The 26,233-nt window shown below is 45.2% G+C and overlaps 1 protein-coding gene and 1 long non-coding RNA gene across 4 annotated transcripts in view; one reads left to right on the plus strand and one right to left on the minus strand.

The window, feature by feature from the left end:
• LOC143526013 (cell adhesion molecule 2-like) overlaps positions 1-9,509 on the minus strand; it is a 255,017-nt gene extending 245,508 nt beyond the window's left edge. For all 3 annotated transcript variants that reach the window (XM_077020566.1, XM_077020567.1, XM_077020565.1), the window contains exon 1: positions 9,202-9,509. In XM_077020566.1, the coding sequence (XP_076876681.1) occupies positions 9,202-9,262 (61 nt within the window). In that variant the 5' untranslated portion in view covers positions 9,263-9,509. The remainder of the gene's footprint in view (positions 1-9,201) is intronic.
• Positions 1,616-14,110, plus strand: LOC143526014 (uncharacterized). Its single transcript, XR_013133795.1, has 4 exons — positions 1,616-1,770; positions 1,883-2,068; positions 2,279-2,406; positions 13,634-14,110. It is a non-coding gene; the product is annotated as an uncharacterized LOC143526014 (long non-coding RNA).
• The last annotated feature ends 12,123 nt before the right edge of the window (positions 14,111-26,233 follow it).

Consider the following 26,233-nt stretch of genomic DNA (forward strand, 5'->3'; position numbering starts at 1 on the left):
ATATCCTTTGTCAATTAAATGTTAATTAAGCAGGAACACTGTACTCCAAAACACTACACAACATAGAGCTCTTCTGTAAAACTACACTACACAACATAGAGCTCTTCTGTAAAACTACACTACACAACATAGAGATATAATGGAATAACAACGGCATGTTTTGGTAATGAAACAAGGGCAACAGCAACAAGGACAACCAGGAGTGACATGTTGTGTAGAGGTACAGTATTCATATTCCCTAACCCTAACCATAAGCCTACAATTATGAATAAAAAGGGTGTGTGTACTATTAAGTGTAATGTGTAATGTTTTTTGCATATCTGTGTGTGTGTGGCAGGTGCACAATGTCCAAAGTATCTGATTAATTGATTGTTTGCTGTATTTGCAGGTGTTAAATTCCATCTAGCAGAAGCAGATGGCCTTCAGAAACCCTACCTACCCTAACCACACCACGCGCAGTTAAAGAGTGAGGGAGAGAGGGAGGGATGGAGAGAGGGATGGAGAGACGGAGGGAGGGGAGATCAGGCTACACCAGCATCAGGTGATATAATGTTACAAGGTAGACATTAGAAGGTTTAATAACCTGGAACCAAATATAGTTCTATATAACAGAATGATTAAAGGCCTGTTTGCATTGTTCTGTAGCTCAAATGAGGCAGTGTGAAAGACCTGTTTGCATTGTTCTGTAGCTCAAATGAGGCAGTGTGAAAGACCTGTTTGAATAGTTCTGTAGCTCAAACGAGGCAGTGTGAAAGACCTGTTTGCATTGTTCTGTAGCTCAAATGAGGCAGTGTGAAAGACCTGTTTGAATAGTTCTGTAGCTCAAACGAGGCAGTGTGAAAGACCTGTTTGCATTGTTCTGTAGCTCAAATGAGGCAGTGTGAAAGACCTGTTTGAATAGTTCTGTAGCTCAAACGAGGCAGTGTGAAAGACCTGTTTGCATTGTTCTGTAGCTCAAATGAGGCAGTGTGAAAGACCTGTTTGAATAGTTCTGTAGCTCAAACGAGGCAGTGTGAAAGACCTGTTTGCATTGTTCTGTAGCTCAAATGAGGCAGTGTGAAAGACCTGTTTGAATAGTTCTGTAGCTCAAACGAGGCAGTGTGAAAGACCTGTTTGCATTGTTCTGTAGCTCAAATGAGGCAGTGTGAAATACCTGTTTGAATAGTTCTGTAGCTCAAACGATGCAGTGTGAAAGACCTGTTTGAATAGTTCTGTAGCTCAAATGAGGCAGTGTGAAAGACCTGTTTGCATTGTTCTGTAGCTCAAATGAGGCAGTGTGAAAGACCTGTTTGCATTGTTCTGTAGCTCAAATGAGGCAGTGTGAAAGACCTGTTTGCATTGTTCTGTAGCTCAAATGAGGCAGTGTGAAAGACCTGTTTGCATTGTTCTATAGCTCAAATGAGGCAGTGTGAAAGACCTGTTTGAATAGTTCTGTAGCTCAAATGAGGGAGTGTGAAAGCACCCTGAAGTGAAAAGTCTAGGCTCTCCTGAAAAATCCTGTCATTATTTACACTGGGATTTCTTCCTTTATTTGCCAACTGTGTGAGAAAGGATTAAGATTTGTTTGTCACATTGTCATTTAATGATCTCCACAAGCTGGAGATGGCATCACGCTTTGTGCTCTCGGCATTAGTTGACGTCTGATGTCGAACCTCTGAGGCCAGAAGATCAACTGCTCGCCTGCGTTACGTGTCCGATCTCTTCATGACACATTATGAGCTATTACTGGAAGAAAGTAATGCTCATGGTGCTACAGAGGCAAGAATGAAGGTGATATCTAGATATATCTCTATCTAACCTTAACTCTAACCCTATACCTAAGCCTATATGTAACAGATTTCTATATGTAACCTTAACAGATTTCAATACGTACCCTTAACAGATTTCCATAAGTGTAAGGAGAGCAGCCCGAGGGCCCAGATCTTATCCCAGGCTGTTTGATTTACTGCCCCCCCCCTGCAGTTTGCCTCCAGCACAGACACCACACGCCTTCCTCCTCCTCCCCCCCAACTTTCATCCGGCTTCGTCAATAAACATGATTGATCACGCCTGCAAACCCCTGCAGCAGGTATCGCCTATTCTGAAAACATCACATTACGTTTTTGGAAATTAAAAAAGGAGGGAGGAGATTACTAATTTCCCACAGAGTCGGAATGAAGGCAGAAGAGTAAGTAACGAGCGACGAGCTGGCGATGAGGGGCGGGGCTACCTGGATGCTCGATGTCCCGATAACTCGGTGCACTTTCGTACTGTCACTTTGTTTTGTCTCTTTACACAGCCATGGCTCACGAAGGCCTCAAGGCCTCACCGCACAGAAAACGACTACAGGGCATGAAGAAAGTAGAAACTCCACTCCGGGCTCTAGACGAAAGGCCTTATCCTTCAAACGTCGACATGAAAGCCCAGGTATGTTCCTAAGAGTTGTACAGATCTGTCTTTCATAGCTGAGCTCATCTAGTGATGTCTAAACCTGCAGAGACTCTTTCATCAGCAACTTCATGAGATTATCAGACAGGCAGACGGTGGACTAATCAAGGATTAAGTTTAGTCCTAGTCCTAGTTTAATGCTAGTTTAGTCCACAGTCTAAATTAGATTAGTAGACAGGCAGACTGTGGATTAAACTATTAAACTAACACAAGAAACTGAAAACAACAGACTTATCCAAGCTAAAAAATAAAATAAAATAAATAAATCATGCCTATCTTACCATTCATTTCACAAAGAGGTTAATGTAATGTAACCACTACACCACTCACAAAACACAAGTTACAGATTTATGAATAAATCTGGTCACTGGGTGGCCAGGAACTAAAGAGAGATTGGACCCATATCATATAGAAAGATTACTGGCGGGCATGTAACCCAGAAGAGATGGGAAGAGTACTGAGGACAGTGTTGTGAGGACAGAGTGGTGAGGACAGAGTGGTGAGACAGAGTGGTGAGACACATGCTCTGAGTCCTCCACCCACCTCCGTCTCTTGAAGAGTTCTCGGTAGCTGATACCACCGCCTACTATCTGTTTTAACTTTCTCAACACCTGGAAGAACAAAAGAGGGCCTTTGATCACGGGAAATCCTCCCCGATCACAGCGACGTTACACAGACACTGCTGCACCCGAGGGTGGTGGTGGTGGTGGAGACTCCAGATGGGGAGAGACAGAGAGAAAAGTGAGAGTGAGAGAGAGAGAGAAATCATGGGAGCAGGGCTGAGAAAAAAACAGAGCTTAGAAGAGCGAGAGAGATGGAGAAAGAGGGAATGCTGAGCTCTGTGTCTGTGAGGCAGTGAAAACACACAGAGGCAGGGAGTGAGAGGATATTCACCTATAATCCTGTTCAGCCAGCTCAATCAACCAAACACACACACACACCCACACACACACACACATGCACACACCCACACAGCGAAAAGCCACATGCACTCTATCCCTGAATCCCCATGCTTTCAGCGCTAGACAGAGGCTTGGTCTGGAATGAGGCCATTTATCAGAGCAGAGAGCGCTAGGCCGGCACCACGCGGGGCCCGAGCCCGGAGGAAGCGGGCTGTCGCCGGCACCACTCCCGCCGCCTGCCTGGGAAGTAAACACAGAGTGAACGCATGGAGTGAACGCCGGCGCCGGTCCGGTCCGGTCGCGCAGGCACCACACCTCCCCATTTCTCACCTGTCTGATCGCATTCGCTTGTGCCGACGCTCCAGCGCACGCAGACACGCCCCGTTCAGAGACACTGATGAAGACAGAGGACCACCGATGAGGAAAAAGCTATTACATACTGGGCCACCTTCAACCCCCCCCACCACAAACACACACGCGCGCACGCGCACAAACGCACACGCACAAAGGCACGCGCACACATACATGCGCTCACACACACACGCACACATACGCGCGCATGCACACACAGGCCCACACGAATGCACACCCAAACACAAAAACGCATGTACACACACATGCATGCACACAAAAACGCATGCATGCACACTCACACACACGCACACACACACGCACGCACACACGCACGCACGCATGCACAAACGCATGCACGCACAAGCACACATGCACACACACACACACACGCACGCATGCACAAACACATGCACGCACAAGCACACATGCACACACACACACACACACACACACATGCACGCACACACACGCTCACGCATGCCCACACACGCACACACACACACACGCACGGACAAGCACACTTACGCACGCACACACACACACACGCACGCTCACGCATGCACACACACACATACATGCTCATATTCACATACATCCCTCAACAGCCCCCCAGGCTCTGTGACTCATTCTTTTGCATGTGTCTTCGGCCCCTTTCCTGAGAAAAGTGTGAGCTCATGTCACCAGAAGAGGAGGCAGGTCGGCTGAATTTGCTTTAAAATTTCCATAATATCATTCTGAGGTGTAAGGCTATCTAAACACTGACTGCTCAGAGCAGCTTAAATCTACCACAACACTGACACATACATATAAACGCTAATGGTACTCGTGCAACATGCGTATGAATGTAAACAAAAGCTTTCTGATCCATTTGTTCTTCAAAAGCCTCCGCCCTGGGAGCTATGGGAGCGCATACTTCATGGAGCAGCGCACCTGTGGGGTGGGGTTTTGGTTTTGGGTGGGGTTTGAGTGGGGTTTTGGGTGGGGTTTGAGTGGGGTTTTGGCATGGAGTATGGGGTGGGTTTTGGTGTGGGGTATGGGGTGGTTCTTTGGAGTGAGGTATGGGGTGGGATTTGGTGTGGGGTGGGGTTTGGCGTGGGGTTGTGGGGTATGAGGTGGGGTTTTTGGCATGGGTTATGGGGTGGGGTTTGGCGTTGGGTATGGGTTGAGGTTTGGCGTGGGGTATGGGTTGAGGTTTGGCGTTGGGTATGGGTTGAGGTTTGGCGTGGGGTATGGGTTGACGTTTGGCGTGGGGTATGGGGTGGGGTTTTGCATGGGGTATGGGGTGTGGGGGTGATCCCCGTGCCTGCCACATGGTCTTCACAAGTGGTGTGCTGAGCAGACGCTGAGCTGCGGGCTGTAGAGTACTGGGACGTGCCTCCTGATTCGCAGAGGAAGCAGCATCCCAGCGGTGCCATAAACGATGGATGCTCAGAAGACATCTGCTGTTGGGCGACTAGAAGGGCCAGGTGTGCCGTCGAGATCCGATCGGAAAACGCTCGGTCATGGTTTGGACACAGGCGTGGAATCACACTGGACAATCTGCATTTCATTAGCTATATTTGGCCAGGGGAGCCAACTGAATGGCAGCCAATCTGGGCAAATCGTTAGCAGCTTGTGTGTGGTGTGTACAGGGAGTGTGTGGTGTGTACAGGGAGTGGCTAGAAAACTTTTTTGGCTTTCCTCCTGTAATGGATCATGTGATGTTCACTGCAACAAGCTCCTTCACATTCTGGGAAGTTTACATGTTGTCTCTGTTGGCCCATTGCCAGACTGCTCCACCAGCAAAGCACAGAAGTACAGATTAACCCTAACCCTGACCCCAACCCCAACCCTAACCCAACCCTACAAACCAAAGCAGACACACAAACTGTAGAGGCCTGGACCGCGGCACTGCTTAGACACTAGAGGTGTGCCAATAAATCGATTCATATATCAAAAATTGATTCTCATTTACTACGATTCAGAATCGATTTTAAATGTCCCAAAATCGATTCTAAGTCGCGTTACGTAATTACAAAATTACGCGAGACTTTACGCAGCAGGTTCTGGGACACTCGTGTGCGGAAAGGTTTCAAAACAGATGGAGGAAAGAGATATTCAACCTGTTCCATCTTCATTTAAGGCAAAAATATGGGTTCATTTTACGAATGCCAGGGAAGGCCGAACTTGACACAATGTAGCTCTTGTGCAAGGTGTGTGTAACGCGGTGAGAACGGGAACGTACACACAGCGTGAAATAATATAGAGAAGGGTGGACACGAGTGAAATAATATATAGAAGGGTGGACACGAGTGCCGGCTCGGAAGAGCAAGACGTTTGACACTCGTCACATGTATTAGCGAGAGGGAAACGCGCACAGCGACCCAGAACGAACAAACAAAACAACACGGGAGACTCAACGCGCAAGAGAATAGAAAGCAAAACCGCGAGGGCACGGAGTAAATAGTAACAAAAAACAACGCGCAAAATACAACGCGGGAAAAATAACAGTTAACCGCAGTGAGACGGGAGGAAGAAACAAATAACAACAGTAACTAAAAAGCAACGCAAAAACGAAACCAAGGACGCCGCAGCAAAATAAAACCCTTCCCAAAAATAAAGGCAAAACGGATAGGAAGAAATGTAGGATTGGGAAAACTTGAGATGAGTCAGGAAGCGATGCAGGAGATACTCGAATAAGTAAAGAGAAAGCATAACAGAGAGGTGGCGAGACACCTTCAAACGATAAGCAATCACAGAGAGCAGAGACTGGCTGAGAACGTACGGTTACGCCGGTTTAGTCTGGGACCGAGTCTGGTGCCCCTAGCCACGGCTGGGGGAACTGCATCCGAGCCAGCCCTGACAGCTTGTAAAATGAAGCTCAAGAATTTTGGTAAAAACAAAAAGCATTTTATTTTACCAAAGCACATTATATTTGTTAATTAAATGTGAGACACTTTATTTTCTGTATTTGTCATTCTGTCTTGCAAAGCAGACTATAGTAGATCGTGCAGATTTTATAGACTTAAGCAGAAATTTTTATAAATGAAATTGTTTTTTGAATCGAAAATCGTTTTGAATCGAAAATCGATTTTGAATTGAATTGTGGCCCCCAAAATCGGAATCGAATCGAATCGTGAGATAGTAAACGATTCCCACCCCTATCAGACACCCTCTATTCCCAAGCGGAAAGGCTCTGGAAGATCAACACCCAGTTTCAGCTCCCCTGCTTCAGTCTCCCCAGCTTCAGTCTCCCCAGCTTCAGTCTCCCCAACTTCAGTCTCCCCAACTTCAGATCCCCAGCTTCAGTCTCCCCAGCTTCAGTCTCCCCTGCTTCAGTCTCCCCAGCTTCAGTCTCCCCAACTTCAGTCTCCCCAGCTTCAGTCTCCCCAGCTTCAGTCTCCCCAACTTCAGTCTCCCCAGCTTCAGTCTCCCCAGCTTCAGTCTCCCCAGCTTCAGTCTCCCCAGCTTCAGCTCCTGTCACACTGGCAACTCATTAAGAGCCTTGAGGAATGTGCTTAATTATCTCTGATTATTAATGGACCACTTCTCAGACTGAGTACCAGCACAGTGCCAGGTATTATGTCCAGAGATCTCGCCAGTCTCACAGACACACACACACACACACACACACACACACACACACACACACACACACACACACACACACACTTTCATACACAACAAACTGTGTGCACAGGATATTTATTTCTGTTTCTTTCTCACACTTTCTCCAATTCTCTCTCTCTCTCTCTCTCTCTCTCTCTCTCTCTCTCTCTCTCTCTCTCTCTCTCTCTCTCTCTCTCTCTCTCTTTCTCTCTCATACACACATTAGCAAACACAGGACATTCTTTGCGAAAGGCTGTGTGTGTCCTGAGCACACAGATGCTGACAGAGCTGTAACCCTAGCTGTTTGATATGTAAACAGTTTGTGATGGTAGGGTCATGTTTACACTGATTTGAAGAAAATGACAGATTAGAGTATTGTAGGGTCTGTCAAGTGTATTGGCAAATCATATTGGATAAATTCTAATCTCAGAAATAGTGGACCTCATAACTGAAGCCAGGCCAGGCCCTCTCGTGTACCTTTAAATGTGTTCATTCAGTATCGCCCGAGGCAGGAACCCGGGCGGTGGCTCTGAATTGGTGACGATGAGCTCCAAAGGCAATCAGTATCGCACAGAAAAGGCACCGTCCACGTGGACGTCCAGCACACTGTAACTATCCAAGCTGTTACCAGAGTAGCTGTCAGACACCAATACCTACGTCCGCCAGGAAAACGCATATAACCCTACTAAGCGCAAAGTGTTTTGGCAACACCATGTATTCATGTCACACACTCGGTGGCGCGGCGTTGACACCGCGACCTTGTCCCGCTGGTCCACCGTTCAGCACCGGAACTCCACCAGCAAGACGCGCGGCCCACTGACAGCTCGGATCATTTTGACTGCAAAAAAATATTGGAAATACGCTGAATAATTAACCTGCGTCTTACAATTACTTTCTAAGTGGAATCCATTCCGGTCTTCCAATGAGTCCACTTAACCTTTCTTCTTCTTTGATTTGCCTCTCATGTTGGAATATACAATTACAACGAAGCTGGTGTAAAACCGGGTCCACGGGAAACGGACAGGTGTAACCTGCGTGCGATGAGTGTTTTCTCAGGCGAAAAAACACGAAATGCTGATGCTACTACGACCCCAAGATGCGGACTACTGCAAATACCACAGCCTTGCGCAGACACTGAGTCACAAACTAGTATCTGTCCCATTCGTCAGTGTAACCACGCCGAAAATCCCAATGGGAGATTTTGATAAATTAGCATTTAAATATTGCAAGCTCCTTGAAAGGGACAGCAAGTTACTTTTTTAATGATTAAAAATCGAATTAAAAGAAACATTAAAAACAGAAGAACACAAGATAGCCGGGATGAGAGGGAACAGGTTGACACATCCATCTAAAAACACACTGTACTGTGTTCATCTTAACACGTATGTCCGTGTGAGCAAGTGAGCAAGTGCAAACAGGCTGCATGTAAAATAAAAGACGCTTCATCGTGTGTGTGTGTGTGTGTGTGTGTGTGTGTGTGTGTGTGCGCCCCCCCTAAAAAAGCTTCAACAAAGCCGCACGAGAGGTTCCACAGTTCGGCGGGTAAATACGCGCAGTATCGCGATCTATATCAATTATCTTGCCATTATTTAACGCTCTGGCTTGTAATGCAAACCCCTGAATGTGTAGTTGAGTGAGAGGAGGAGAGGAGGATGTGCAGCTCACTGTGATGAAGGATGAACGTATGGTGCGCGCGCCCAGCAGTTTATCACTCTTATTCCACACCGTCAACACATATAAACCCTGCGGCCGTTGGAGGGCTTGTTCAAGAATGATGGAAATGCAAAAAAAGCCTCATTTCAGTGTAGTTGTGTATTTCTGGCAAGGTGCATGTTAAGACATCTTAACCGTTATCGTTCATGCCCGGTTAACGTCCGCAATTTACACAGCGCTCGCGCTATGAAGCAGCAGTAAAGTTTGCATGTCGTACCTTTTAAGAGGATCCCACAGATGCTGTACAGGGCAAACAGTGTGTTCTGCTTCACAATCATATTGCCTTCCTTCAAACAGCTGCGATCCAAACAACACACTTTCTTCCTTTCAATGGTCCGTATGCTGACTACGCTTATCCAGGTGCAGGTCGCAATCGATACAGTCTCCTTAGATAACTTGGTCCTCGGCGGAAGTCCTGCTGCGTTTTTTTCTGGGTCCACTCGACGAGGCGAGATAGCCGAAAGTACGCTGTGCCGCCGAAGTGCGATGCTCTCGCAGCACTGTCGAAAGTGCGGAGCTCGCGACTATCGCTCTCACGGGAGCGGGGGGGAAGCGAAGTCCCGCCTACCCGGCTTGACGGACGGGACCGCTAACCAATAGCAGGCGAAGGGAATCATCCGCACAAACGGGTCCAAGATTCTGGATGATTATATATAATGGGAATGAACGCGGGGTGTGTGGTATGTGATATTATGATGCGCTTTAATGTAAATAATTATTACACATTTCACCGATTGTCAAGAGGATGAGAACGCTATCACTGACATTCTCCCGCTTTTGCTGTGAACATTGTCCAAACAGAAATGTTGCTGAGCACAGCTTGGGCGAGTGGCCTAACGCGTCCCTCTTTCTTTATTGGGGTAGGATGTATTTTTGTAATTATTCTTAAGACGCGGTGGCCTACAATTTTGACAGCACTTAAACTAGCTAGACAACACAGTCGTTTTATCTAACCGATTCTTCATTTAGAGTGATTCTGGGACCAGTGAAAAGCTTGCTTAAGGCAATATAAAAATGCAAGTGTCTCAAACCTGAGGCACTCAATTTAAATAATTGAATGATGCAGTAAATAATACAACATTTTCGGTGAACGAAAAGGTTTACTTTATATATGTCGGATTTGATTCATTAGAATTCATTCATGGAAATCATTAATAATATATAGTGTATTAAATGCATCATTTGCATTTTATGCGCTAATGAATGTAATTACAGAATGCGAATGAATTTAACTATAGCAGGGAAGGTACAACAGCCCTTTTTATGCAGTCTCTGACTTACATCACCTTGACGAATTATGCAAAGCTTCTCTCAACCTGCCCCGCCCAAATAAATACAAAAGTAAATATAAAATCAGTAAATAAAAAAGAAAAATTAAATAAATAAGTAAATAAAAAAACATTTGCTGGTCGCCTGACGTTCACAGAACACAGATACAGGGCATAGCTGCTTAAATGGGTTTATTTGTGATTAAAATACGGGTTTTTATACCTTTCAGCCACTGTCAAATTTTGCATTATAAGCACTTTAGCTAATGTATATGCAATTTTCATACTTTGGAGGAAATGTTGAACAAGAGGTTAACGGCACAAAATGCTGCCCTCTGTGGGGCAAAATGCCATATAAAGATATTTGCCACCGAAAGTGTGAAAAGTATTTCACTCCTAAAAGCTGCATTTAAGTAGGTATGATACAGATTTATCAGTGAAACTGCATATACCTTATTTTCTCATTGTGATATAAATTTTATTTCATATCTTATTTGTACATCCATTTAGATTTGAATTCCTGTAAATATGTTCACTTGTAGTTTATGGTTTAGGCCTATATCTAAATAGCATGCTGATCAAAATTTTGTACTTTCTAATGACAATTAAATAATGATTTAAGTAGTCACATTACAAATATCCATAGGATGGTAAAAAGGAACATAAATGTATAAGTGTTCCTCATAGTAATTTTACTGGAGTACATTAATGAAGTGTTTCAGCAGATGTTTCTAGCATCTTAAGGATGTTTTGAAAGCAAAATGTGTGTAATTTTGCAAATAACCTTGGGCATGTTTTAGCCCATGAAACTCTACTGCTCAAAAAGATTACCTTTTATAATGTAATCAATGTACTCGGAAAAGTACTTCACTCTAACCTCATGCTGACTTCGTCCTAATCTTACCCCAACCTCACCCTAAATTCACTCTAACCACTCTAACCTCACTCTAATCTCATTCAAACATCACTCTAACCTCACCCTAACCTCACCCTATCCTTACTCTAACCTCACTCTAATCTTATTCTAACCTTACTCTAACCTCACCCTAACCTCACCCTATCCTTACTCTAATCTCATTCTAACCTCACTCCACTGGCGTAGGGGAGGGGCACGCAAGGCACGCACTGCGGGGGGGCCCCGAACACGGGTGGGCCCCGCCTTAGGACGAGTTTGTTGTTTAGTCATCCTCCTGGGTGATGTTAATGTTTTCCCCCACGCTTAAGCCTGGTTTATACTTGAGGGTCTGCGCGGCGAAAATGACGTAATCGCTGTGGCTCCGCCCATGCGCGAGGGCCTCGCGCGCTGTCGATTCACGAGGTCGTGCACCTCTCGAATTTTGTAACTTCGCACGCTTCAGCGCGATGAACAAAGTCATGTTTGCAGGGTTCATACACAAGGTGGAATTAAAGCATTTGTACATCACTTTCAAGGTCCATTTCAATATTTCCCAGCACGTTAAACTTAGTTAAATATTTATACATATACTCGAAATGATTCGCTTTTTATCAAATTATTTAATGGTTGTTTATTTTCAAAACGCCCAATCTTAACGTCTTCACGTTCTCTCATGTTTCGTCCTGGAATTACAAGAGGCTCGTATTTGTTAACGTATGGTTTCGGACAACACTGCAAAGCCATATTTACACTGCAGTGACGCTCGCGACGCTCGCGAAAGTATAAACGCCTACACCGCTCGCGCAGGGTCGCGCGCTACGGTCGCTCGCGAGATTTTAGCTCACGCACGGGCCTCCTCCTTGCGGTGGGGCCCCAGAATTTTGCGCTACGCCTCTGGCTCACTCTAACCTCACCCTATCCTTACTATAATCTCAGTCTAACCTCTCCCTAACCTCACCCTATCCTTACTCTAATCTCATTCTAACCTCACTCTAACCTCACCCTATCCTTACTATAATCTCAGTCTAACCTCTCCCTAACCTCACCCTATCCTTACTCTAATCTCACTGTAACCTCACTCTAACCTCATCTTAACCTCACTCTAACCTCCCACTAACAGCACTCTAATCTCATTTGAACCTCACAGTAACCTCACTCTAACCTCATTCTAACCTCACTCTAACCTCATTCTAACCTCACCCTAACCTCACTCTAATCTCATCTTAACCTCACTCTAACCTCATTCTAACCTCACCCTAACCTCACTCTAATCTCATCTTAACCTCATTCTAACCTCACCCTAACCTCACTCTAATCTCATCTTAACCTCACTCTAACCTCATTCTAACCTCACCCTAACCTCACTCTAATCTCATCTTAACCTCATTCTAACCTCACCCTAACCTCACTCTAATCTCATCTTAACCTCACTCTAACCTCATTCTAACCTCACCCTAACCTCACTCTAATCTCATCTTAACCTCACTATAACCTCACTCTAACCTCACCCTAACCTCACTCTAATCTCATCTTAACCTCACTCCAACCTCATTCTAACCTCACCCTAACCTCACTCTAATCTCATCTTAACCTCACTCTAACCTCACTCTAACCTCACCCTAACCTCACTCTAATCTCATCTTAACCTCACTCTAACTTCACTTTAAGCTCTGCCTTCTGTTTGCCTCTCACCAATCACCATGGGTGCTGCATCTGAGAGGCAAAGGCATTAGTGGCCCATCCCATCACTGTGTAGACATAAGTGGTACAGATAGAATGAAATGCCTGACATACATACGAAACTGTTTAAACTTGATGTCATCTTGAATTCTCTTAGCCCACATGACAAATGTCCATGCTGCTGAGAATTAGTAACACAATGTTAAAACTGGACTGACACATCATTAGCAATCACCACATGGTTGTTTAAATCAGATCTTTAATCATGCATGTTCCAAGGCTAACATTAGAAGCATGAAGTGCTCTATAGAAAAATAACAAGCATATTGCTAGAAAGATATAACGGGCATATTGCTAGAAAGATGTAAATTGCCAGTAAGTGTATCCACTCCGTGAACTCCCCTTGGGCAAAATGCAATTTGAAATATGTTGATTCAGCACTAAATGTTAATGGTTTATTAATGCTGACATGGAATTGTGTGCAAAACTGACTGTAAAATAGACTAAAATAAGTTATTAACAAACTAAACACATTTCCACGATAATTTCAAACAATGATTAACATTGAAATATAGTTATGTGCCCAGTGGCCCTGATTCAGCTGGAGCTGCTGTGATGGGCCATGTGTTGTCATCTGGTATAAGATCACTGCACAGTTTGATGGCATTTCTCTGAGCTTGCCAGTGGAGATCTAACCCAGCATGTAGAACGGAGGTGTTGTAGTGTACCCTCTCTTCATCTCCGTGGCTCTATCCATTCGTTTCCCCCTCTCTCTCCCACCTCACTCTGTCTTTTTTCATTCATAGTTTCCGAGCTGCATAAATGCAGCAGGGCTTCCCAGGCTCCAAGAGGATCTTTGGCCCCAGTGAAGTTTGTGCAGTCTCACGTCGCCATTGGTGCTCGCATGCCATTCTCCCTCCAGAACAACGAATGCGGATGTCAGAGTGAGTACATCGCGCACCAGGAAGGCCCTCCGCCATCTGCGAGGAGGCATGCTGGGATGGCATTTTCCCCACGGAGCACAACGCACTTCAGCGATGTAGCAAGGCCAGCAATGACAGAGTGATTTAAAGGGCTTAAGAATTAACCTTGCAACAATTCAGCTCAGAACACTCACAAAGAGAGTATTCGGTGCTGTCAGTGGAAAAGCAACATTTATTTTGCCAGTGCCTATGCAGATAATAAGGTTTTGTTGAAGTCTTTACTAAAGCTTTAGGGTGAGTTATTTAAGAAATATCATTGCAACCAGTACTATTTCAATCCTAAAGCTTAAGTCTGCACAGGTTGTCTCTCCGTTATGTTATTAAGCATGTGCTGCCTGTTTCGCACAATCAACACAGTCCACTTTACGGCTGTGAGAAGTTCTTATGCTGCTCTTGAAAAAAACATTTCTAACCTGAAATGATCCCATCAAACAATCGTTGCTCTTTTAAGGGTGATAAAACATACAAACGTACCAAATGTTTGTACCAGTGTGCCAGTTTAGCTTCACATACCCTTGGCAAAAAAGTTTGGCATTGTTGCCAGCAATCGTTGGCAACACCAAAGATAATCCTGAAGAAATGGAGCACTAGTAAATCGCTCTTCCGCCACTAGCGGTGCCATTGTGATGCGGCAAGTGCAGTTGGATTGTGCAGGTTGGCAGGGCGACGCTGGACAGGCGTGGTTATCTTCATGAGCTGAATGGGGAATGATTGGTCGACGCCGCGAAAACAACTCAATGATGAAGAAGGAGAGGAAATGAAAGAGGCTGATGTGGCGTTAGGCAGAAGGAGTGAAGGGTGTAATGGGGTGAATGTGCATCCAGGCTTAGGCTTTCAGATGTATAAGTGACCACTCGCTGGCACATGGACCAGACCAACATAAGGGTCCGATGTTTCCACTGGCTGTTAGACTCATGCTCATGCAAATGCACATGTCTCTTTGGGAATTCCACTTTGGAAAATTGGACAGTTCAGGCTGTGTTCAACACTCTCCGCCGTGTATTTGACTGAGTGCTACATTTCCAACAGAAAACACCAAACATTCTCCAAATATACATGAGTGCAAATTTATTGCCAGCATCTTGACTACCTGAGACAGCACATGTAAAATCTGGTAATATATGTGGTATAATGGGTCTCCACAGCTTCATACTGCTCTTTCACGTGATACAGCACAAAGGACCAAAGTTCTCCTGTATGATGGAAAGACTCCTCCCAGGACAAGATCTGTATGAAACCACTAGATCTGTATGAAACCACTGGATCTGTATGAAACCACTGGATCTGTTTGAAACTACTGGATCTGTTCCTCATCTTATTGCATTGCTGGAACCCCAGCACAACAAGGAGGCGCAAAGTGGCCCATTTATGGAAAGGCAGGCCATGCTCCATATTTAATGAGCCGCCTTGTTTCCAAGCACCAAAGTGACCTGCCAAGCAAACAAAACATCGAATGGCTAATCAGGTCCAGAACAACAAAGTCACAGAGTTACAGGGTTTCTGGAGAGCTGCGGTCTGCTCCACATTGTGTTAAGGATCTGATAAAAGTGCAATGCATTGTTTTGATCCTTCTTTCCAACTGTGTCATAGAGATGGCCCCTAACCTTTCTGGAGCTGTGTCATAGAGATGGCCCCTAACCCTTCATTTTCTGAACATCTATTTTTGATGTTACTCTCAGTTTAACACCTCAGCTCCATCCAATTTCGCTACCATGGCTGCCCCTGTGCCATTTTATCAGTGGCATAACTGCCAGACTGTCCACCATATTGTCCCCCCGCAATAGCTTTCTGTACCAGGAACCATATCCATTCCGGTTTGCTGCTTCAATCTACCTGATTGTAGTGGTAGAGCTACAGGGAAATGTCTGAGTCTCCTGGCCCCTGAACTCCTGGTCCACCTTCTTCTGGTCAGCTTGGCTATCACTCAAAAAAATGGGACATAAAGCTTCTTTATCCGTGAAAAGCATAGTCTATGTTTAAAGTTACAATTCCACTTTTGTAACCTTGTGCATTTCCATCAGTTTGCAACTCTAAGTAGCCCTAAGCTTTCACTTCTGGGGACGTGACTGCTCTTTGGACTAATTAGTACTTTCTACTTTAAAAAGCGCTTGCTCAGCAGTATGTAGTCACACTTCTTCAGATTCATCTTCTTGAAAGGCAAGATGGAAATGAGATGAGTGTCTTGCATCATTTCTGCACTTGAAGGACTCAACGTGCAAATGTCGCTAATGGAATGTCTGCTAATGTCCTCCAGCGGGTATTTTACCCCAGAAATCCCAGACTTTATTAAACACACACAGTAACCTCCACTCTATCAGCATCTGTATGGCGGTGTGCTGGTTGTACAAAGTGTCTGGTACTTTTTTTTTTTTTGGTCTAGCACCCCCCCCCCCCCCCCCCCCCCCAGGCAACACATCTGAGAAGCTTGAAGCAGCCATGATGAATCCCAAACAGTTCTCAGGAGGAGTCAGTATTCCAAGGCATGACCACACACCACTTGTTTATGAATCTCACAGCATCTAGGGGGCCTGTTTTTCTGCGTGATTTGCACTTATCTTGATCTCTGAGTAAGCCCAGTATTTCCATAAGATCTTGCACTTCTCATTACGGAACCATGAGTAGATACATCGCTGGTAAAGAGAAAAACACACACACTGACCCTGAGCCATTAGGGAGCCTTTAAAAGCTGTCACCCAGAGATGTGACCCTCCACGGGTTACTCTCATCTTCCACTGGTCCTGCCTCTTGCTATTGCTTTCACTACTCAAAGGTAAAAGAGCCACGACTGGTGTCTGCAGGAGCGGGTCACCTATGGACAAGTACATGAAACAGAAATCTCAATATTATAATATAATCTGGATGCACAAAATCCTAGATTTTTAATCCAAACAAAAAAAGCAAAAGAAAAAAATATAGTCATAACATATGAAAAACTAATTTTCAGAGACCAGCGACTCACCCAAACGGCTCACAGACATCAGCAGTCCCAGCCTACTGGAGATCTGCTTAGAGCAGCAAAAAACCTTTTGACTGTCCTAAAAGGGAAAATACCGTTTAGCTCACAGTCCTTGCAACGGTGTACAGTGTAACGTACAATCGTATAATGGAATGAGAGCCATGTGTTAGGTAGAATTATTGTACTTGACTCTAATTGGCTCTAACGCAACCAGAATGTACAGCGTTCCCAAACAAAGGTGATCACTCAAAGTCAGAATCAAAACACTGGCTTAGAATGGCCCTTCAGAGAAAGCCTCAGCAGCATGGCTGTATCCCTTTATGTCATGATATCTGCCGATGCCATACAATGGTATCTTATTCTGATCCCTCATGCGATCCTAGCCGAGCCATCCGAGCAGTCGCTTCAAGAGCAGAGAGGCCATTTGGGTCCCACTGTCCTGGGAGGAGGTACTAGGCTTGCTGAATAAAAGTCTCCTTTTCTAAATGTGTGTGAAATGCAATAAACCCCTTAAGATGAGCAGATGATCCTTGAAGGTTAAATACACCAGTCACAGAGAACCCACCGAGTGTTTCGTGTCTCCTAACACACGCTAGCTCCTTTGTTTAGGGATCCACAGTCACGAGTCAGCACCTACTCTCTCCTCTGCAAACATCCCCGATTCATCTCCACGCCCTCACTCCTCTGCTCCCTCGTTCCTCCACTCCCACCCTCCTTCACTCCTCCACTCTTTCACGTTCCCCTCTCCCTCTCTCTTTTTTCATTCTGCTGAAGGCTGCATGGTCGATCAATTCTCAAGGCACAGGAGGGCTATTAATTCCCCATGGCCCTGTGAAAGGACACATCATTCGTCTGGCTGCATGAAGAGTGGAATTGATGTTTTTACAGCCTCTGATCACTTTGCTAACTTCGCTAAAAAGAAAACGTCCCGGCAGGACACCTCTACATTTTACGCCCAATTTCGAGTGCACTTGGACCGCTGGTGAGTCTCACCTAATGCCATGAAGGGAACCTTTCACTATGCACAGTGAGAAAAACGAGTTAATCTGAGGTGAGGCCGGCTGAGAGTTATTTTTGCCATCTTTTATAATGCTCACAAAACTTTCCTTTGCATGTTACAGTCTGCCTAAAATGAGAGATTTATTGGCGTTCTGTCTTAAAACGAGCAACACTCTCGATGGGAGGAGGAGAGTGTGAGCCGGGCAGCAGGAGTGTGTGTGTGTGTGTGTGTGTGTCTGGTAAACGCTCCCTCAGAGATGCCGTGCGAAGTTTACACTGCAAATCCTCTGCTGCTTTCTGATGAGCATACGCAGGCCCAGAGGAGGATAATTGGCTTGACACTGAGGAAAGGTGCTGACGTAACCACAGAACAGAAAAAAAACAACAGACTTTCTGGACTGTAAAAAGACCAGCCAGGATCTACAGGGAATGAGTGTGTGTGTGTGTGTGTGTGTGTGTGTGTGTGTGTGTGTGTGTGTGTGTGTGTGTGTGAGCGAGAGAGAGAGAGAAAGAGAGAGAGAGAGATGAAAAAAGGAGAAAGAGAGAGCTATGATCAAATCAGTGCTCAGTGAAAGGCAAATAAAAGACACCCTAGTTACCAGTTAAAGCATCGCAGCATGGAGCTACTTTGGTTTTTTTTTACACAGAGGCACCCGGTGAACGCTCCATGTGTGGTACGGCGTGAGGTTCCTCTAAACACATCCATTGTGTTGACTGTGCACTATAAAACCAAACCTACTGCAGCGTGTGTATAATCAGGATGCCATCCTCTTCACAAACTCTGGCTCCAGCGTGCTTGGATTTATTTTTGAAAGATCTTATCGTATTTTTATCTCCTTTGCTTTTTCTTTCTTCTCAAGAGCCACTGTGTGAATATCCGAAAACGGTGGCAGAGCAAAAGGCCATGTGCCATTAGTCTGAGCACAGCACAGTGTAAACACAGGCGCAAACATCACTTCCAGGTCCATTCTGTCCGCGGAGGTCCAGACGACCCCCCCCCCCCCCCCCCCCCCCCCCCGCCCCCGCGGTCGCCGTGCTCCCTGTTGCCCTGCACGCAGGCCGAGCACCTCCAGGGGGGGACGAGCATCTAAATGTTTAATGGCACATCAGAGTGGCCGCATGGACAGATGCGCTTAGGACGGCACTTTTGCTCTGAGGCCCATTCCAGGGGAGCGTGCGTGGTCCAGGGACATCGAGCGGTAGCTTCACGTCGATATTACAGTTCTGGTTACCCTCACCTTCCCTATTCAGCTCCTACAGGCCGTCCTCCTCGGTGTCCACGCGGAGAAACAACAGCGGATTAACACGGGAGCTGTGGAACCGCCACATCGCCTTCTAGTTGCCACAGAGGAGATGTGTCATTCTGCTGATGTGTCATTCTGCTGATGGCAGCCAGCCAGTGAACTGACTTTTGTGAATTCACCAGTGAACTTGTTTTTCCATCATGGTTTTGTTGACAGAGTGCAGATGGATAAAGTCATGATGGAGCCTGAAGGGGTCTCCTATAAATGTAATAAATTGCCGAGTGCACTGTGCACCCTCTTTCAGCGGGGCTCTCGCCAAAGGAAGCAGCAGCACCCTGGACAGCTCCTGGTGATCTGGGCTTGGTGGAGCTCACTGAGATCACGTCACCGAACGTTTATGTGGAAAAGGGAGAGAGAAACTCAGAGATCTGACACAGGGGAAGAGCGTCAAAAACTCCAGCAGAAAAATATCGAAGTGGTGACCTCTGTGTGACCTCCTTCCTATGCTGCTCTCAGAACACCAAGGGAACATGAGCCCTGTAAAATGAAATTCATTCATTCTTATACAGCTTTGAAACAAAGGCCCTAGAGAAGTCACTTTGACCTTTAGGATTTGAGTATAAATGTGTTATTCTGTAGCCATGAAAAGGCTCTCTTAGGTCTTCCGGCAGCCAGCAAACAGCAGATATGAAGCGCCTGACTCATTGTGTTCTATGAGCTGTAAATATCTGAAAGGCCTCTAGCTTGTCACTCCTGAGTGTGTTACCATAAGACATGACAAACTGCAACTTATTCACTAACCCTAATCCTAACTCTAACCCTTAATGACTAACTCTAGCCTTAACCCTTAATTACTAACCCTAACCCTAACTCTAACCCTTAATGACTAACTCTAGCCTTAACCCTTAATTACTAACCCTAACCCTAACTCTAACCCTTAATGACTAAACCTGACCCTAAACCTTTATGACTAGCCCTGTCCCTTAATGACTAACCATAACCCTAATGCCTAACTCTGACTAAGCCTATCCCTTAATGACTAACCTTCACCTTTAATGACTAACTCTAACACTAACCCTTAATGACTCTCCCTAACACTAAACCTAACCCTTAACCTAACCTGACATGACCTGTTGTGTTGATGGTCTGTAAGTGGGATGTGAAGTACACCTGTGGTTAAATCACCGTCTTGGACCCGAAATTCATGCATTTGTGATGTGATGTTATGTGATGTTATGGTGTGTGATGTGATGTTATGATTTGTGATGTGGTTATGGTTTGTGATGTGATGTTATGATTTGTGATGTGATGTTATGATTTGTGATGTGGTTATGGTTTGTGATGTGATGTTATGATTTGTGATGTGAAGTTATGATTTGTGATGTGATGTTATGATTTGTGATGTGGTTATGGTTTGTGATGTGATGTTATGATTTGTGATGTGAAGTTATGATTTGTGATGTGATGTTATGATTTGTGATGTGGTTATGGTTTGTGATGTGATGTTATGATTTGTGATGTGATGTTATGATTTGTGATGTGGTTATGGTTTGTGATGTGATGTTATGGTGTGTGATGTGATGTTATGGTTTGTGATGTGGTTATGGTTTGTGATGTGATGTTATGGTGTGTGATGTGATGCTATGTTTTGTGGTGTGATGTGATCTGTCACATGGATATGAATTTCCCTTCATTGATCATTTTGTAACTGGATACCCAGTTCAAGCTAAGAGGAAAAATTTTCACCCTGACTGACTCTGGGAGCACTCCTTACTCCTGCAGATGGCTCAAACTGCCATCTCTCTCTCTCTCTCTCTCTCTCTCTCTCTCTCTCTCTCTCTCTCTCACTCACTCTTTCAGCTTAATCTCTCTCTCCCTCTCTCTCTCTCTCTCTCTCTCTCACTCACTCTTTCAGCTTAATCTCTCTCTCCCTGTCTCTCTCTCTCTCTCTCTCTCTCTCTCTCTATCTCTCTCTCTCTCTCACTCACTCTTTCAGCTTAATCTCTCTCTCCCTCTCTCTCTCTCTCTCTCTCTCACTCACTCTTTCAGCTTAATCTCTCTCTCCCTCTCTCTCTCTCTCTCTCTCTCACACACACACACACACACACACACACACACACACACACACATACACACTCATTCTTACGTTATCTCTTTCTCTCTGAATGTGTGTGAGAATGCGTAAGTGTGTGAGTGTGTTTAACCACAGGGGGTACGTATCGCCATGGCAACACTGCAGGTTCATCAAGACCTGTGCAGAATCCTCGGTAGAAATTGCCACAGTATTAAGGCTGCTATTATTATCCATTTATTTCTCTATCCCCTTTAATCTGGGGCTGTATGAGAGAAAAAAAGAAATGTGATGTGTTAGCAAAGGCCATGATCAGATTTCATTACAGCACTAAAACATTTGGAACTGGAATTTACAATTGCATGCAGGAATATCCATAACTAAAATAAAGAATTAAACTTAGCTTTAACTCTCCACATCTTTGTGAAGGATTATCTCTTTACACCAGACATACAGAAATAACACCCAGTACAAGAAATGGTAAAATAAAAGTACAGGAAGACACTGCAGTTAAAAGTAAATCAAAGATTATATATAACATATAACATATGATCCCTATCTGTTTCAATTCTCTATGTGCACTCACACAATGGCACCTGTGCTCACACCACATCTAACTGTACTCATGTAACAGTGGGCTCAGACAACACTAACTGTACTATACTTTATAAAGAAAAAGGTTAATGAAAAATGTCAGCCAAAAGTAGAAGAGAGAGATAGAAAGGTAGAGAGAGAGATAGCGAGGTAGAGAAAGAGATAGAGAGGTAGGGAGAGATGGTGAAAGGCTGAGAGAGTGAGAAAGTAGGAGAGAGGTTGTAGAGAAGAGGATGGATGGAGAGAGAAAGTGGGCGAGAGAGAGGGAGAGAGAGTGAAATACAGGGGAAGACAGAGAGGGAAGGAGAATGAAAGAGAGGGAGGGAGAATGAAAGAGAGGGGGGAGAGAATGCTGTGAAGGGGAAGCAGTAATCATTAGTATGTGTGTAATATGAGGAGGCTTAACTAGCATGCACAGCTGATAGGCCTGTGTCACTGCTGACTGTGTACATGGAGAGTCATTACCACTTAACCGCTTCATGTTTCAGAGCTGGAGGCTTCCACAGCTAAACCCATCTTCATGTGACCTTCTCAATCAGTCCACACTGAAGCACTCAGTCATAGACAAATCCGCAGCCAACTTAAGCCTAAACCCCTGGGTGCAAGACAAAGCACTCGGTGGAAACCACGTCAGTGATGAGGTGCATCTCCACCAGGTCGCCTGATTCATCTTGGAGTAACTGGAATACATTTCACACTTTCAGGAATGCCATCAGGCTTTCATGTTGACATGGACAGCATCTGTGATTCATAAGGCACTGCTGTTGAATGTGTAATGATACATGGCCATCCAGCACTCTGGGCCACAGCACCACTGATCTTACCAAGAAGGAATCCATGGCGACCTGACCTTATGTGATGGTCTGACCTTATGTGATGGTCTGACCTTACGTGATGGTCTGACCTTATGTGATGGCCTGACCTAACGTGACTTGCATCTGTGTGTTCTCCCTTGGTTGGTGTGATGAATATTATGCGTATATCATGAGAGCATCTTTAAAGGTGTGATGAGTATCATGAGAGCATCTCTAAAGGTGTGATGAATATCATGCCTATAACATGAGAGCATCTCTAAAGGTGTGATGAATATCATGAGAGCATCTTTAAAGGTGTGATGAGTATCAAGAGAGCATCTCTAGAGGTGTGATGAGTATCATGAAAACATCTCTAGAGGTGTGATGAGTATCATGAGAGCATCTCTAGAGGTGTGATGAATATCATGAGAGCATCTCTAGAGGTGTGATGAGTATCATGAGAGCATCTCTAGAGGTGTGATGAGTATCATGAGAGCATCTCTAGAGGTGTGATGAGTATCATGAGAGCATCTCTAGAGGTGTGATGAGTATCATGAGAGCATCTCTAGAGGTGTGATGAGTGGACTCTGGCCACAGACGGCTGGACCGCACTGTGCTTTACTCCCCACGGCACCCAGCAGAGCAGAAGTAGACCACACTTCAGTGTCAGATGCATTCGGCACCCTGTTTCCATGAGAACCTCCACTTGGCCTGGGAAAGAGGTTGCTGATGCTATCGAAAACAGATTCACTTCTTACCGGCGGCCCCCCCATTACCCCCCCCCTCCTCTCCAGTTGCTTCATAAAAGGCGAAACCAAAAATGGTCAGATGAAAGTCACACCACGCTCTCCCTCGGCCATGCTCTTTGGGACTTCAGTGTGAAAGGCTCCAGCACGTTATATCTCAGGGGTATGGGAGATCATTACAGCCAATTGAAAGCTAGCAGGGCTTTTTGTTTTGGCTACAGACAAGAATAAGTGGATAAATGCCTGTGATGTAAGTCAATGTCACTTCAGGAGACAGCATCCCATGCTGTTCCCTAGAGAGGTGAGCGTTCTTGCAAGGACAGGGCCTAGGGTGAAGCCATCTCTCCTTAATAACACTGCCCATGCTCTCCTGTTCCCCACGGTACATGCAGTCCAACCAGTGCACAATCACTGCTGACACACCAACAGCATTCCGGGCTCTAAGTCTCTTTCCCTGAATATTAAAAACATCATTCACCATTTCACACACATCTGGGTATATAAAAAACATTCTGTAAACACACACTTAACACATACAGTATGGTGAGCCACTCTCAGCAGTTTTCAGTGTCTCAGAAATTACTAAAATTCTGAATGTCTTTAGGAGTTACTTAGTTTCCAAGCATCTGAAGTGATGTCACTGATGTGATGTCACTGACGTGATGTCACTGAAGTGATGCATCGAGGTGTCCATCTATTATTCAGAAGTCGAGTTGTTCATTTGCTTTAATCCTACATGGCCACTTCGGAAACAAAATGTGTGTGACAGATTGCTGTTTGATCTGCCATTTAAAATATGGCTCAGACTTGGATGAGGTTAGTGTTAGCGAGAGCAGTCGGACATCAGCCGCCGTGTCAGGCTTTGACAGGATGACACACGGCTGTAAACATGACATCACCAGAGTGCAGCTTGATAATATTTGCCTTCAGACAGATGGTCTAACCAGGCAGATTTTATCACCACATCCCACCATCCCTGCCATAATGCTCAGAGTATAATCATAATATATAAGATAATATACGTTCCAATAATATAATAAAAAATATAAAATATATTATAATTGTATAATGTATTATGCAGGGTTACCTTCATAACAGGCCGTTCATCAACTCTGCAGCACACCTATAAATAAATGTCAGTTTTGCAGGGTTAGAATCCATATGACCTCAAATGTTACGGTTATATTATTGTTGAAAGTGTGGCAGGTAATGAAGGCAATGCTGGTGATGATGGTATCAGATGGCCATTTTCACAGAAATATGAATTATGTTGCAGAAGTTTTCAATTACTTTTGACAGTTTCCCCTGTGATTAGAGAATGTTGTGATCCCCACACAGCGATGCAAGGTGACAAGTGTCAGACCCCCCATTACTGTCAGCATTACCTCAGTCTGCACACATGTTTCATCGCCCAGGGGCTTTGATAGCACGGCCCATCCCTTTAAATTAAAGCACATTATAGATAGGAGTTCTTCTCTGTCTCGCCCCAGGGAAAGAGGGAGAACACTCCTCTTTCACCTGTTCTATGCAGGGTCTTAATTACCTGAGATAATTATTTCCTACACTGAAGCAATTAATGTCATTTCTACAGGGCTTCTGAGCAGAGAGAGGAGTATTCTGGAGCAGGGGGGAATGTCCTGAAGAAGGTTTTTTTTTCCCATCACAATGTGACTACAGACGCGTGGCAGCACTCGTCGACGTTTTGGTTAAGTGAGCCGGAAAACGTGGGGAGACGAAGAATCTACTGATAGACTCACGCTAATTGGTACACGTGTAGCTGCAATACGCCCCCCAGACATCTCTGTCATGCTCATTCTCAAGTGCCACGACGTGTGTTCAGTCGTAAATCACATCAGAGCTGTTCAGTCATAAATCACAGCTGAGCTGTCCAGTCGTAAAGCACATCTGAACTGTTCAGTCATAAATCATATCTAAGCTGTTCAGTCATAAAGCACATCAGAGCTGTTCAGTCATAAATCATATCTGAGCTGTTCAGTCATAAAGCACATCCGAGCTGTTCAGTCATAAATCACATGTGAGCTGTTCAGTCATAAATCACATCAGAGCTGTTCAGTCATAAATCACATCAGAGCTGTTCAGTCATAAATCACAGAGCTGTTCAGTCATAAAGCACATCAGAGCTGTTCAATCATAAATCACATGTGAGCTGTTCAGTCATAAATCACATCAGAGCTGTTCAGGCTACCTGAGCTTCAGCCATTGAAGTAGAGGACGAGGGTCCTGTGTGTGATCTAAAGCTGCACACATCCGTTCCCCACACGTGTCCCGTTCCCCGTACGTGTCCCGTTCCCCACACGTGTCCCGTTCCCCACACGAGTTCCGTTCCCCACACGTCCCATTCCCCACCGTTCCCCACACGTGCCCATTCCCCGTACGTGTCCCGTTCCCCACACGTGTCCCGTTCCCCGTACGTGTCCCGTTCCCCACACGTGTCCCGTTCCCCACATGTGTCCCGTTCCCCGTACGTGTCCCGTTCCCCACACATGTCTGATCCCCACACATGTCTGATTCCCACACATGTCTGATTCCCACACATGTTCCTTCCCCACACATGTCTGATCCCCACACACCCCAGCACACAGATCCTGAGTCGTACAGCGCTGGCGGCCTGGATAAACCCTGTTTTTTTAAATGTCCGGGAGCACATACTCTTAATGATGTCACAGGGATTGTGAGGGGATGAGTGGGATCAGTGTCAAAAGCTGAATAAATGGACACATAATGTGGAGAGAAAGCGAAGAGCTTCCCACTGTGTGTATGTGTTCCCCACGTGTGCGCACGACGTGTGTGTGTGACGTGTGTGTGCGCACGATGTGTGTGTGTGTGTGTGTGTGTTCAACGTGTGTGTGCACAATGTGTGTGTAGGCCTGTCAGAAACATCTGTTGTTGAACAATCATTTACACACAACCTCGCTGCCTCTCTCTCTCTCTCTCTCTCTCTCTCTCTCTCTCTCTCTCTCTCTCTCTCTCTCTCTCTCTCTCTCTCTCTCTCTCTCTC

This window comes from Brachyhypopomus gauderio, chromosome 10 (assembly GCF_052324685.1).
Source record: "Brachyhypopomus gauderio isolate BG-103 chromosome 10, BGAUD_0.2, whole genome shotgun sequence".
In the NCBI taxonomy this organism is placed as follows: Eukaryota; Metazoa; Chordata; class Actinopteri; order Gymnotiformes; family Hypopomidae; genus Brachyhypopomus; species Brachyhypopomus gauderio.